The sequence below is a fragment of the Ctenopharyngodon idella genome, chromosome 13, assembly GCF_019924925.1.
Source record: "Ctenopharyngodon idella isolate HZGC_01 chromosome 13, HZGC01, whole genome shotgun sequence".
NCBI classification, from domain to species: domain Eukaryota; kingdom Metazoa; phylum Chordata; class Actinopteri; order Cypriniformes; family Xenocyprididae; genus Ctenopharyngodon; species Ctenopharyngodon idella.
Genome location: NC_067232.1, coordinates 4,300,766 through 4,315,643, shown reverse-complemented (window position 1 = coordinate 4,315,643; position 14,878 = coordinate 4,300,766). Strand labels below are relative to the sequence as shown.

Sequence of the window (14,878 nt, the reverse complement as noted above, 5' to 3'; positions counted from 1 at the left end):
TGAATGAGCTTCATCTGTCATCTTGTAACTGAGCACAATGCTGAGCTCAATAAGTTGGCCTAGGGTATATTTAGAAACTGGTTGCTGTGCTGTGTTGTTAAGGCTATGATCCTTTAAAATGCTGCCTATGTAGGCAGCTCACTAGATTTTGGAACAGAGCTTTAGCCTCACATTTGTTAAAAGCAAGACACTGTGGTCCGCACTGTGGGTCAGTCCTAGCCAAAACCTCACAGAGTTGCTCCATCAGCACAAACTCATTCCATTCACACCCTCTGATCTGTGACCTTCTGCACTCTGACCTGTAATAAAATAGCTGAGCTCTGCGTTAAGACCGGCGTCATTATCTGTGCAGTTCAGTCTGACCACCACATAATCACGGGGCACGCTCTCATCCAACGATATGTTATAAATGCTGGGAAAGAAGGTTGGCGTCTCATCATTCATGTCCAAAACTGCACAGAAAGAATGACACAAATTAACATCATTTAGCATTTGCTTTTGAGCACGAGGTATTGACAGCAGGACAGTGATTGGTTCTCCTGCTCCGTACCTGTGATAGTGAGAGTGCTCGTGGATGTTCGCGGAAACTGGCCTGCGTCATACGCAATAATCCTCAGATAATACTGGCCAATCTGTTCGCGGTCCAGCACTGCCGTGGAAACCAGGATTCCTGTGGAGATGTTGAGCCTGAAGTCCAGCCGCGGCATCCCCATCTGAAGTGCCATGGTAACCGCACCATTGTCACCTTCATCAGGGTCCTGCACCTGCACCTGAGGGAGGAAACCAAGAGGGGGCAGAAGAGCACAGGACAGTTTTATTACAAGAACTTCATTAGATGTCAAAATTGAATCAAAGATAGCCCCAGAATTGGTACAAGATAATTCATGATAGCAACATGCTAATTCATGCTAGCAACGTAATTAAATATAACACATGTTAGCAATGTGATAAAACATGCTAGCAACATGTTAATTCATGATAACAATGTGTTAACATGCTAAAATATATAACAATATGCTAATTTATGATAGCAACATGCTAACACATGCTAACAACATGTAATGCTGCCTTCACGTGCTCTCGGAATTATTGTAAATACGAGTTTCCTGGGTAAAAAAATTGCACATTAACACCCTCTCATGTCGAAACTTGAATGCGATAAGCTTGTAATCACAACTTCAGAAGTGGGAATTTTCAAATTTTATGTTAGCAATGTGCTAAAACATGTTAGCAACATGCCAAATCATGCTAGCAATACGTTAAAACATATAAGCAACATGTTAAATCATGCTAACAATGTGTGAAATATGCTAACAGAATGCTAATTGGTGCTAGCAACATGTTAAAACATACTAGCAACATACGAAAATATGCTAGTGACATGCTAAAACAAATGTAAAATAACACTAGACATGTTAAGACATGCTAATAACATAAATCATGTTAGGAAGCTTATAAAACCTTTAAACTTTTAGACAAGGCTTTGTCAAACCAACATAAAAGTTTGTTCCGACAAACTTTACTTTCTAGTTATTATCAATGTTGAAAACAACTGTGCTGCTTAAAGGGGTGGTTCATTGCGATTTCACTTTTTTAACTTTAGTTAGTGTGTAATGTTGCTGCTTGAGCATAAACAGTATCTGCAAAGTTACAGCACTGAAAGTTCAATGCAAACGGAGATATTGTCTTTTAAAGTTATGGCAGTTTAATGCCTACAAAAACGACCGGTTTGGACTACAATGAGCTTCTTCCCGGGTTGGTGACATCATAAACCCTGCAAAACACGCCCCCGGGAACACGCAACAAAGTGGGCGGGGCCATGTCGCGCAGCATAATGGAAGCGGAAGAGTTGTCTACACCGGACGCGAGCGACGCGTCAAAAGATAATAGAACCCATTATAATCTGTGATATTTTCTACACTGAATGCATTGTGGAAGACAGCTTCCAGAATCTACACGAGTTCAATGTTGGATGGCTATTACTGAAAGAAGCAGTTCCCACTTTAAAAGCAGAAGCTGCTGTTTATCGGCCCCAAACTGTAAGTACGTTTTATTGTTTGTTCACGTCTTTTAAATGTATAGTTCTGTTGCTATTTTTTGGTTGCATCAAGGACGTAGCCAAAGACCAACGCGTTTTTGCTTCGCTAGCCAGTTAGCTAAATTCTATTGCATACTTCAACAAACGCCTACAAACACCAACAAACTTTATGTTCATAGACAAACAGCTGTTCATGCTATAAATTAAATGCTACCTTTACAAAAAATACTACTACTCAGTCATGTATTCGGGTACAGTAAATCTTTAATAAGGATAAAACTGTATATTGAAAGCTAACAAACAGCAGTGACAGCATATCTAAACACTTTGACACAAGTACAAAATGAAATACCATTCATAAACGTCCTTTAAAAGCCGCGATTGCAGAGGTTCTGCTTGACCCTCTTCATCTGGGTCTGATTCGGGCTCAATTTGTTACAGCAATATAGACGCCATTATTTACATTTCCACTGAAGCACAAGTAACAACTAATGGTGAGGGGCGTGGCGTTTCCGGACGCTTCAACGAATCACAATACACTGGGCCAGCTAACCAATCTGAGCACATTGCGTATTTTGGAGGGAGTGGCTTCATAGAACCAGGAAGTCAAACGAGCCGTTCATATGACAATGGAAACAGAGGTGTAGAATAAAGGTAAAATATATGAAAAATACGGCTTTTTTAAAAAAACGAAGCAGTAAGACATGTTAAACTGCGCCCCAAAAACACAATCAAGCCTAGAAAAAAAACACTCAACCACCCCTTTAATATTTTTGTGGAAACCATGATGCATGTATTCCAGGCTATTTTTCAACAATTTTTCCAACGCAAGTTATTATCAAAATGTCAAATCTGCTCATTTTCATACAGTGATCACCGTCTGTCAAATTCAGTTGCAATTTTGCTTGGTTTATTTCAAATATTAAATAAGATATGAACCTGGGCTTCACTGCATAATAAATGAATTGACTGTTGAATATTTAATCAGTGCACTCTCAGTCCCTTTAGACCAATCAAATGCTAACCCTGAACAAAGACGATCCAATAGGAAGGCCCCTCTGGTACTTCAGCAACAAATGGGAGGTTGAGAAAGGCAGGATCATTGTCGTTGAGGTCGAGGAGGTTCACATACACCGTAGCGCTGGCTGAAGAGCGCAGTGGAGGTGTCCCACCTGAGGAGGGCAGCACAACAAAGAGAATACTCACATATGGCATAACTAATCTGAGTTTTCTGTAGTCGTTAGATCCACTGAGGGGGAACAAATTCTTAAAAGAAATGTCAGTTTATATTGTCACACACAACTAATAGAGGGAGACAGACAAATTTTGAGAAGACAGACAAAACAAAGGATGTTTTTGGAATGGAGTAATACCTTACTACTTAGTGAATACAGCATAGTATACACTGCATACTATTTTTTTTTATAGTAAGTGAAATATAATTAGGCAATGATCAACATTTTAAACAATACATACTCAAAATGTGAAAGTCTAAGCAAATAATGAGTAAAAAACATTTAAAAACATAACTATTACTTATGGTTCATTTAGTTTGTGAAAGGTAACGTTTTTGAAAAAAGTCTCTTACACTCAAATAAACTAAAAATACAGCAAAAACAGTAATATTGTGAAATATTTTTACAATTTAAAATAACTGTTTTCTATTTGAATATATATTAAAATGTAATTTATTCCTGTAATGGCAAAGCTGAATTTTCAGCATCATTACTCCAGTCTTCAGTGTCACATGATCCTTCAGAAATCATTCTAATATGCAAGGTATTAAAGTATTAACTTTAGAACTGTAGTGTGTGTAATATAAAGTTTACATACTGTGCACAATATACATACTATATACTGCAGAAATGGGAAGACTAGTGTGTTAGCATGATTTAAAGACACTGAAGGTTGGTGACCGTAAAACTAACTTTATTGTGGCCTCAGAGAGAGAGAGCCAGGCATTATGGGACAGGTGAGAGCTGCTTACGGTCGGTAGCAGAAACAATGATGGTCCTCATAAGCTGTGCGGAACGGGCATTTTGACTCTCTCTGTCCAGCACTGCCCCACTGGTGCGGATCTTCCCAGTGTTGCGGTTGATGGTGTAGAAGGGGTTCTCTGGATTTATGGAATAGACCACCGTCCCATTATCACCATAATCAGGGTCTACCGCTAATACCTGCACAGAGAAAGAGAAGAAAAATGAGTCACAAAACAGAGTCCTAAGGTGCAGAAATTAAACCACACCAATCCTCTTTCCACAGAATGGCATGATGGGAGATTTATGCATGGGGCATAACTGCATAAAACCCTGGCTGTTTTTTTAAGAGCCAATCAATTATTCACAGTGCTGGTGGAGAAGCACTGAAAATCACTTAATTGGTCATTAGAGAACAAAGGTTCTGTAGATCTTTAATTATTAAAACAGGAAGGACCTGACGAATGTGTTCTTCATTGATTAGAGGGAGTTTAAACGGGTGATGTAGAGCACAGGTCTAATGTAAAGTTGATCTAATTGATTTGAACTCTGAGGGATTTTACACACATTTATTCAGGCGTGTTTACAGACCATTGTAAAGGTGATGTGTGTGATTTTGCGATGTTAAAATATGTTCTCCTATCCCAGCTTTGTAGAAGTAGAAAGTCCTCATTGCTTTTTTCTATATGAAAGCATACAGTGACAAGAGGCTGTCATGCTTAAAAAAATGATAAAAAAAGAACTATCATCACTTATCATAAAAGTAGTCCATATGATATGTATCCATAGTTTTCACATGATAGACTTGTGTGAGAAACAGGTTGAAATTTAAACTGTTATTCAATGAAAATATTTTTTAATGTTGCAAGTACTATTGTTCAAAAATTTTGATTTTTTTTTTTTTTTTCCAAAAATCTGGGGAAAAAAAAAAAAAGTGTATCACAGTCCCACAAAAATATTAAGCAGCACAATTGTTTTCAGCATGATATAAGAAATGTTTCTTGAGCAGCAAATCAGCATATTTAAATGATTTCTGAAGGATCGTGTGACTGAAAACTGGAGTAATGATGCTGAAAATTTAGTTTTAACATTTCAGGAATAAACTACATTTTAAAATGTATTAAAATAGAAAACAGTTACTTTAAATTGTAAAACTATTTCATAATATTCATGTTTTTTACTGTATTTTTGATCAAATAAATACAGCCTTGGTGAGAATAAGAGACTCCTTTTAAAAACCATACTGACCCCAAACTTTTGAACATGAGTCTGAAATGAGTAAATGATCTCACACACACACACACAAAATATTTTTGGTGAATTATTTCATTAAAGGGTTGATTAGAACATACAATAGCACTGTGTTGACTGGTAAATGGAAGCCTGTACCAGAGTGTGGAAGTCAAAAGCTTTAAGGCATTTGGTTTTTACATCCACTGTTCTGTGATTTAAATTATCCATCCATTTATTTCTTTGTTCTGTTTCATCTCTCTCTCTCTCTCCTGCATGGTGTCCAGCAGGGTAATCAAGTATGCACTTGACTCTGGGCTACATTTTAATTAGTCATCGGAACCTCCTAATGAAGTTCAGTACTGGCTTGTTAATTAAAGGACAATCAGGGGCATATTTAGCCAAAGACAGAACCATTATAAAACACCCAAACATTTACAAGCAGAGTCCAGGGTTTCTAGAGGCCTGACCACAGATAACTGGAATACACAATGCACCCACATCTCAAATTCAATAGTTTTTCCCAATATACTGTAAAACCATTAGTTCGCTTTTAGTTAGCTTTTTCCTCAGATGTCACGTCCACAGATATCGCCCACAGTTTAGATTGTCTGATTTGTACTGCATGCAAAATTTACAAGATCTGGCTGAAATTGTTGCACCAACTATGCAACAAAATGTGTTTAGAAGGCTGATATAAACTTGCCGGCCATTTTATTAGGTACACCTGCTCAACTTGTTAATGTAAATATCTATTCAGCCAATCACATGGCAGCAACTCAATGCTTTTAGGCATGTGGACATGGTCAAGACGATCTGCTGAAGTTCAAACTAAGCATAAGAATAGGGAAGAAAGGTGCTTTAAGTGACTTTAAATGTGGCATGGTTGTTGGTGGCAGACGGGCTGGTCTGAGTATTTCAGAAACTGCTGATCTACTTGGAATTTCAACAAACAACCATCTCTAGGGTTTACAGAGAATGGTCCAAAAAAGAGAAAATATCCAGTGAGCAGCAGTTTTGTGGGCATAATGCTTTGTTGATGCCAGAGGTCAGAGGAGAATGGCCAGACTGGTTCAAGCTGATAGAAAGGCAATAGTAAGTCAAACTGAGGTCTGCAGAAGAGCATCTCTGAACACACAACACATCCAACCTTGAAGCAGATGTGCTACAGCAGCAGAAGACCACACCAGGTTCCACTCTTGTCAGATAAGAAAATCGAACAATGGAAGATTGGAAAAACGTTGCCTGGTCTGATCAGTCTTGATTTCTGCTGTGACATTCAGATGGTAGGGTCAGAATTTGGCATAAACAAAATAAGTCATCCAGCCTTGTATCAGCGGTTCAGGATGGTGGTGTAATGGTGTGGGAGATATTTTCTTGGCACACTTTGGGCCGCCAAATTGAGTATAGTTTCAAGGCTACAGCCTACCTGAGTATTGCTGTTGACCATGTCCATCCCTTTATGAGCACAGTGTTCTTATCCTCTGATGGCTACTTCCAAGCAGGATAAAGTGCCATGTCACAAAGCTCAGATCATCTCAAACTGGTTTCTTGGACATGACAGCGAGTTCACTATACTCAAATGGCCTGCACAGTCACCAGATCTCAATCCAATCGAGCACCTTTGGGATGTGGTGGAACCGGGGATTCGCATCATGGATGTGCAGCCGACAAATCTGCAGCAACTGAGTAATGCTATCATGTCAAAATCCAAAATCTCTGAGGAATGATTCTAGCATCTTGAATCTATGCCACAAAGTATTAAGGCAGCTCTGAAATAAATTTTTCAGAGATATTTAGAGTTCTGTTTGAGACACTTAGAAGTAACTAAATATCCACAAGCAGAACTGTATATTCTGTTCATCATCTTCTTTTAGTTACATCTGTGTGGAATCATTTTACTACTTTTTATTTTTGGAGTGTCTTGAATGTCCAATGTGTAATGTCTATTCACATTTCTACTATGTTTAATGACATTTTCATTCTATTATTGCAGTAAAATCTATTTCAGAAAAAGCATGTGTATCCTTCAGATAACGGTCAGATGGTTCTCTTCCTGTCTAAGTAGGCGATTCTTGCCCAGAATAATCTGTAATCTGCTAAGTATTTCAAGTGCTTTTTACAATACATTCTATTGCAAAGCAGCTTTTCAGAAATGCATTTCCTAATGACTTTCTAATTGCCTCAAACAAAAACCTTAAACATCTTTAAAAAGATCTTATGCCATGAAACTAGTAAACTTTGGCAAATCCAAATGACTAGTTCTTCCTGTGAAGTGTAAAGTGAAGTGTGTAATTTGTTTGTACACTCCTAGAAAAAAGTTTCAACGGGTTTCTATGTAGAACCCTAGGGTTCTTGACTTAATTTTAAATAAAGGAATGAATCTTTATGAGGTTCTATGTATATAAGGAGAAATGTCTTAAATTATTGCATAATACTGTCACGAGTTAAAAAAAATTTCTAGTGATAAATTATGTTTACGAGCTGTTTAATTCATTAAATTGAATCAAAATAAAACATGAATTAAAAGAGAACTTATTAAAACTAAATCCATAAAATTATCCCATGATGGGAACCCCTAAAAGGTTCTATATATGAAACGCTGAAAGAACCCTTTAAGGTTTTATACAGAACCCTTTAGGTTCCAGAGCCAGACATAACAACACTAATCCAACAGGATGAGTTACACTACTAGTGGCACATAAATAACACACTTCACCTTTAAATGAGCTCATTGTAACAGTCTGGGAACCTGGTAAACAAGATGTTGTTTCCTGGTGGACTGATAACCTTGATAACCCTGACTCGTGAAAATACATTAAAGCTAGTCCATCATATCTGAGTTTGAGATGTTGGAAACCTCTAGTCGCTTCTGATTTGTCGCTGGGAGTGCCATCTGAGACTGAAAGATGGCATGACTGACATTAACATATGAAATAATTTATTCATTCACCAGAGGAGGAAAAACCCCTTAAGATGGGACTTTTACATACTTCAAGCAATAGAATAATAGGAGCATATAGGAGCTCTATAAAATGTTTCAAGGACACTGAGGTGAGAGCCCACTTTGAATTCAGCTGCAAAACTCCAGCCGATCAAAGGCAGGGACAGAGCGGTTTTCTCCAGACGGAGAGGAGATGGAAACTTGCTCCTCTGGGTACAGGGGGATTTGACTCAGAGAGAAACTATAAGACATTATCACTCATAAAATCAATAGCACTAAATATGTTTACCTGCTGACCTTAGAAGTAAACCTCTTATCTAGGTTTACATCTTATCTATACAGATGGCGGAATATGATGGCATTGTAGACTTTTTGGCGTCTAACCAGACCATGTCTGTCTAGCTCCTAAAAGGGGAACTACGCACCATTAAAAAAATAAGTTGTTTTTTCACTCTCTCGTTAATAACATATATATATATATATATATATATATATATATATATATATATTTTTTTTTTTTTTTTGTTTGTTTTTTTTGTTTTTGTTTTTAAAGTAGCTTACTAAAAAAAAAAAAAAAAAAAAAAAAAACGGCGTGCCATGTCAGGTTTGGACAAATTTAAATATGCTGAATAGAGAATTTCTCCCTGCACAAGAGGGGGAAATTTAACAGTGAAAAATGTTTTAAAGTTCGGTCTGTTTTTCACACAAAGCTGTCAAAAACATTTTCTGGGGAAATATTACATCTTTAAAAAAAGGTCTGGACAGTTTGAGGTGAAAAGGTCAGTTCAGAGGTTAAAGGTCAGATCAGTGCACTCACAGTAATGACGTCGGTATCGATGGGACTCATCTCAACAACGTTTGCTTGATATGGCTCATCCCGCCATAGGGGGGCATTATCATTTATGTCCAGTATAGTGATGTTCACCTGCAGAGAAATATATGCATGCTTTTAAACACTTTAAAATCAATATAATGCATGGCTTCAAGTGACTTTGCTTTTAAAATAAACAGCAATTCATAACAGACATCCATTTTAATAAATAATTAAATTATTAAGAATAGACCTAGTAAACAATTTTTCTGTTACGTAATATAAAGCAGTTTTATTTATAGGTAAAGCTGTCTGTCTGAGGTAGATCAAAGTGTCAGCAATTACCGTAGCGATGCCAGTTTTCTGTTGTGGCCCCACCCCACCATCTACGGCTCTTACAATCAGAATATACTCAGACTTCATCTCTCGATCCAGAAGAGCTGTAGTTGTGATCTCTCCTACACACACACACACACACACACACACACACACACGTTGGGTTTCCATGTTTTATGGGGACATTCCATAGACAAAGTGATTTCCATAGACAAAGTGATTTTAGTTATTTATATTTCCAGAAATACTTTGTGAATTTTCAATGTACAAACTGTATATTCTATCCCCTAACCCTAACCCTAAACCTACCCATCACAGAAAACTTTCTGGATTTTACATTTTCAGAAAACATCACTTAGTATGATTTATAAGCTGTTTTCCTCATGGAGATCAAAAAATGTCCCCACAAGGACAAGGATTTCGGATATTTCCATCTTTGTGGGGACATTTTGTCCCTATAACGTAAGGTTTACCAGGACCACACACACACACACACACACACAAACGCACACACACACACACACACACACATACACACACACACACATATATATATATGTATATATATATATATATATATATGTGTGTGTGCAGCTCAGACACAGCTGGATGAGACTCAAGACAGATTCAAGATTTCAGAACACTGAAACTGTTGTGATGATAATGTACATAGTAATATTGTTGTTTTTATCTGTTTAGAGACAGATAGTATCACAACTCTGTTTGAGTGGCCCACACATAACATGATGGAATCATTTTAAGACAGTGCTACCTGAAGCATTTGAAACCTGTTGAAAACATTATTTTTTGTAATTTTGCAGGACTTTTTCAAAGTTATTTTGTGATATATAAGTGATATGGAAATGTATAATAATTACTATAACTATAATAAATGAGAAAGAATGACAATACTTTTTTATGCGTTGTCAATATACTGTTCAATAACAATCTTAACAGAAAGTGCTCTAACAGCTGGCTATATTAACATATGTAACATCTTCATGCAAATTGTGTTTAGCAGCATTACGCCATGTAAAAATGGCAGGGAAAAATCATTAAAATGTGCTTTATAAAATACTGTATATAGTTTTTGTTTTGACTTCTTTTGAAGGGATTTGTGCATTTTTAAGAAAATTAATTGTAGAAATTAAAAAATAATTTTATGTAATATTGAAAATTCACAAAGTATTTCTGAAAATATAAATAACTAAAAGTTACATTTTATAATAAATATAAAAAACAAAAATAAAATTTAAAAACGACAAACAGGGCAACTAACACTTGTTGGCCAAGCGGGCATGATTATTGACGGTTATTTGATATTTTAAAAGCTAATAATAATATTTTAAAAGGGATTTAAGGCCCTGATATGCTCACAGCGAAATTTCTTTTTGTTCTTCGCTTAGGGGTAAAAAAAAAAAAGTTCAAAATACGTGAGCGGTATACTATGTTAGCGAACATCCTGACACCACCCACACTGTTGAGAGCGGTGTTTAGATGAATATGTAAATTTTCATCTAAGTGCTGCGCACTTTGCTCTCAATAGCAAAATAAACACAACAAAAATGACAGCAGTGAGAAAACAGTAGTTCAGTAAGCATCTGCTCATAGGAATGTGGATATTTGCACGAGTTCAGCAATTCGGCACTCCAGTCACGTCACATTTATTTATATAGCACTTTCTAGTTATTTCAAAAGGTCTATACAGCCTACAACCGCAAAAGAAACAAAACCCACAATGATACATAAATATAGTAATATAGTAAACTATAGGATGAAAATGACAAATTAGTGTCATGGTTTTTGCCCCAAAATATGTTTTATTGTGTCCTGAAAGCACATACTTTCTCGCTCTCTCTCTCTCTCTTTCAAATGTACACATGTACTGTATAGTACGGACACACACTTGCACAGAAATGTTTTGTCAGTGCTGCTCTGACAAATTAATCAGTAAAATGACTCACCAGCGAGGTAATAACTGTGCGATTCTTGAGGAAGATAAACTTATAGTTTCGTTTCGCTATTAGTAGATACAGTGCTGCCGTGAGAGAAGCACAGACACTCAGGTAGGCTAATTCACATATGTTCATTCTCTCTCTCTCTCTTTCTCTCTCAAGTGTGTTAATAACTGTATCAACAGTATTATTCTGCTATCAAGGCTCAAGCCTTCGTTACTAGTTCTGAAATGACATTTTGGAATTAGCAACGGAGGCTTGGGATGAGATGCGTACGAAAGAGCAAGAGTGTTTTTAGGGTCAAAATCCTGACAAATATCTTGAAATACACCATTGAAACAGTGTCTTGAGGTGTGGTAACCGTAGTATAAGCGGAATAATTGACTCCAGGCCATTGAATTCTTAGAAAATAATGCACACACGAGGTGTAATGGCTTTGCGTTCAATGGCCCGTCGTCAATTATTCCTTGCTTATGCAACAGATTGTTTAAAATCAAGCAGCTTTACAGTGGCAAGCTGTTTCAAACTCCCGAATCAAACACTAAATGAACTTCGTTTTGGCCTGATTGTGTTCGAAATGATATCACAACAGTTTGCTTGAAGTATACCAGGGCCTTTAGTGTCTGTGAGACCCCAAACACAAAATAAGGTTTAAAGGGCAGGTGTGAACATTTGTGAAGTTGCCCACCTGAACGCGTGTTGAGTCTGAACTGTGAGCTGCCCTGCAGCGAATAGATGAGCGAGGTCTGTCCAAATTCTCGAGAGGCGTCCAGATCTGTAGCGTTCACAAACAACACCGTTGCTCCTAACAGAGAGAGAGAGAGAGAAAGCAGAAACAGTCAAAAGAGAAAAGAGGATGTAAACAAACCATCAGATAATGATTGTGAGAGACAGACAACTGTATGAAGAGAAAAACATAACATTAGGTGATAGACAAGCAAAGTCTGAGGCATGGTCTTCAGACAGGAAGTGGTTAATGTGTGCATTGATGGAGACAGGGTTATGGACTTCAGTCAGTTTAGTGAAGTGCATTCAGTACCCGCGACACACACACACACACACATACACTGGGCAGAGCAAATGTAATTTCCCTTTGATGATTGGAGGCGAGTCTATTGTGTGGAATAAAGGCGTTTAGTGAATAAATGCATGAGAACTATGAACATCTCTGTGTCTTTTCCCTCTGCACACAACCTTCTTGGTCAATTAAAACACAATAATATACAAGGAAAAAGAAAGAAAATAAAATGAATTATAAGAGCCAAGACAGAACCAAATATCTTGGAGTTTTGTAATGCATCCAAAATGATGCAGCACACAGATAGCAGAATAGACTAAATTTGCATTTCCTGAAGCAAACACCAGTGCATGTCATGCAGCTTGTTTTCTGTGTGGTGTGCATGAGAATCAACACATAACACACACATATACATATACATATGTATTTAGTGTCTTTTATGACCAAACAAACTGCTATTCCATTCAATAGTTTTTAAAAATCAATGTTTCTATGGACAAAATGCATTTGGTTTTTACTTCAGGAACCCCACTGTTGCACTGTATAGATGCTTAAATAGATGCAAGAAAGAAAAGACCAATAAGCACATATCATAATGACAACATAATTGACAAATAGTGGGAGATTTCAAAAATAAATCAAATAAAATCAAATAATCATCTTTGGTTTTGTGTTTGGGTGGTCAGAGCTGAAACAAAACTACCATAAGCCTGTGTCCTATGTCTGGGAAAACAGCACTTTTTCACACAAAACATTATATTAGCATGGAACAGAACTAGTGCACAGCTGGCTGAACGTTGTAAATCATCACTGACAGGAATCTAGTTATGATGTCATGAGGTTTTGAGCACTGTACATGTGCTACATGTTGATAAATCCTTCAATTTTTTGATAATATAATTGTAAACGTACCTGCAACGATATTCTCCGGTATGTTGATGATATAAGACGGGAGGCTGAACTCAGGTGGGTTGTCGTTCTCATCCTGCGGAGGGAAGGAGGGAGGAAATCAGTGCTTTTGGTATCTAAAAAGTCTTTAAATATTAACTCATTAATTTTCCACAGGGAAAAAATGCTCTTGGTTGTAATTAAATATATTGATGGAGTGCTTTTGGGATCTAATGGAAACTCACAGGCTGTGGCGATGGGAAATTATTCAATATCAGACACATACACTGTTTTACCACTTCAACGCTCAACGTTCAGTAATAAAACACACACACACACACACACACACACACACACACACGGACATGGATGTGTCAAACCCCTGCTGTTTTTCAGATGAAATGTGTCTAATCAGAATCATAATAAAAGAGCAGAGAAATGTCAGAGAGAAATTATCCGTGGATTAACCATCCTAGCCAATGAACCTCAGAGGAAACCAATGAATTCAGAACAATCGCATACAACATACTGTGTCTTTTTGTGTGTGAGGAGCTTAAATCTGAAATGACGGTTCTTTAATCTTCATTTTCAACAGATTCTAGGATAAAGGTAAAGTATTATTCTGGGTTACAAGTTAAGCTTAATCGCAACACCTGTGGTGTAACGTTAATTTCAACTTATCCCTCCTTTTTTAAAAAAAAAAAATCAGAATTACTGAGAATTATCAGAGTCACTTTGAGTGAAAGTGATTGAGGGCAATCTGTAAACACTAAACTATTAATGGTTTCAATAGCCACAAGATGTAAACAATATGCGAGTTAACATAATTTTTGCGTAAAATTTATATCTAATTTTACAAGTTTGTTGCCATGACAACGTAACATAAATCATAAAACCACTGTATAACTGACAAAACAACTTCACAGCTCAAATAATATACAAGTAAGTAATAAGATACAAGTAAGCAATGAGGTACAAGAGGCTGTGCTGTATCGTGAATAAGTCATGGCTGAAGGATGATGTTAGGCACGACGCGAAGCGGAATCCCTTCAGCCGTGACTTATTCATGATAAAGCACTAGCCTCGAGTACCTTATTGCTTTTATAAAACGGTTACCACACAATACAAATATTAAAGCCAGAAATATGTATCAATGCAACTTTCATTAAGTAAACTTTCACTAAAAGCCTTCCTTCTGCCGGAAAAAATAGTCCCTGACCACGAACAGCAACAGAAGTTACATTATTACGCCATTAGATGGCGGCAAAGACTGTCTTTGTGAGTCTGTCAGTCAGTAACGAAGACTTTTACATTGAAAAGACTGAACTGTTGTGAACACGGAACAAGATGCAACTGACAAATGCTTTGACTAGCGCCGTCAGTCATGGGAAAACCCCTTAACTGTTAAAAGGACAAGATAATAAATCGGATATTTAAACAGATTTTTTATGAACATAGGACTGACCTGAAGGAAAATGCTAAATCTAAATGCAGGTTATAAACTCGCTCACTCGATACTCACAATACTTTTCTACATAATACAGTAAGCTTCAATGAACAATATCAATTGAGAACATACAGTTTACGTTGCTAAGAGTAGTTGCTAAGGGTGTTGTGTAGTGATACACAGAACCATAGGGTGAAGTGGTCATAGCCGTGTTTTATCGTGAATAAAACACAGC

General features: G+C 37.0%; 1 protein-coding gene across 1 annotated transcript in view; it reads right to left on the bottom strand.

Moving 5' to 3' along the window:
* cdh23 (cadherin-related 23) overlaps window positions 1–14,878 on the bottom strand; it is a 271,367-nt gene that overhangs the window by 61,644 nt on the left and 194,845 nt on the right. Inside the window, 9 exon segments of the mRNA XM_051916257.1 lie at window positions 300–452; window positions 551–770; window positions 3,064–3,093; window positions 3,095–3,210; window positions 4,026–4,215; window positions 9,006–9,113; window positions 9,345–9,457; window positions 11,979–12,095; window positions 13,221–13,293. Coding sequence (XP_051772217.1) covers window positions 300–452; window positions 551–770; window positions 3,064–3,093; window positions 3,095–3,210; window positions 4,026–4,215; window positions 9,006–9,113; window positions 9,345–9,457; window positions 11,979–12,095; window positions 13,221–13,293 — 1,120 coding nt within the window.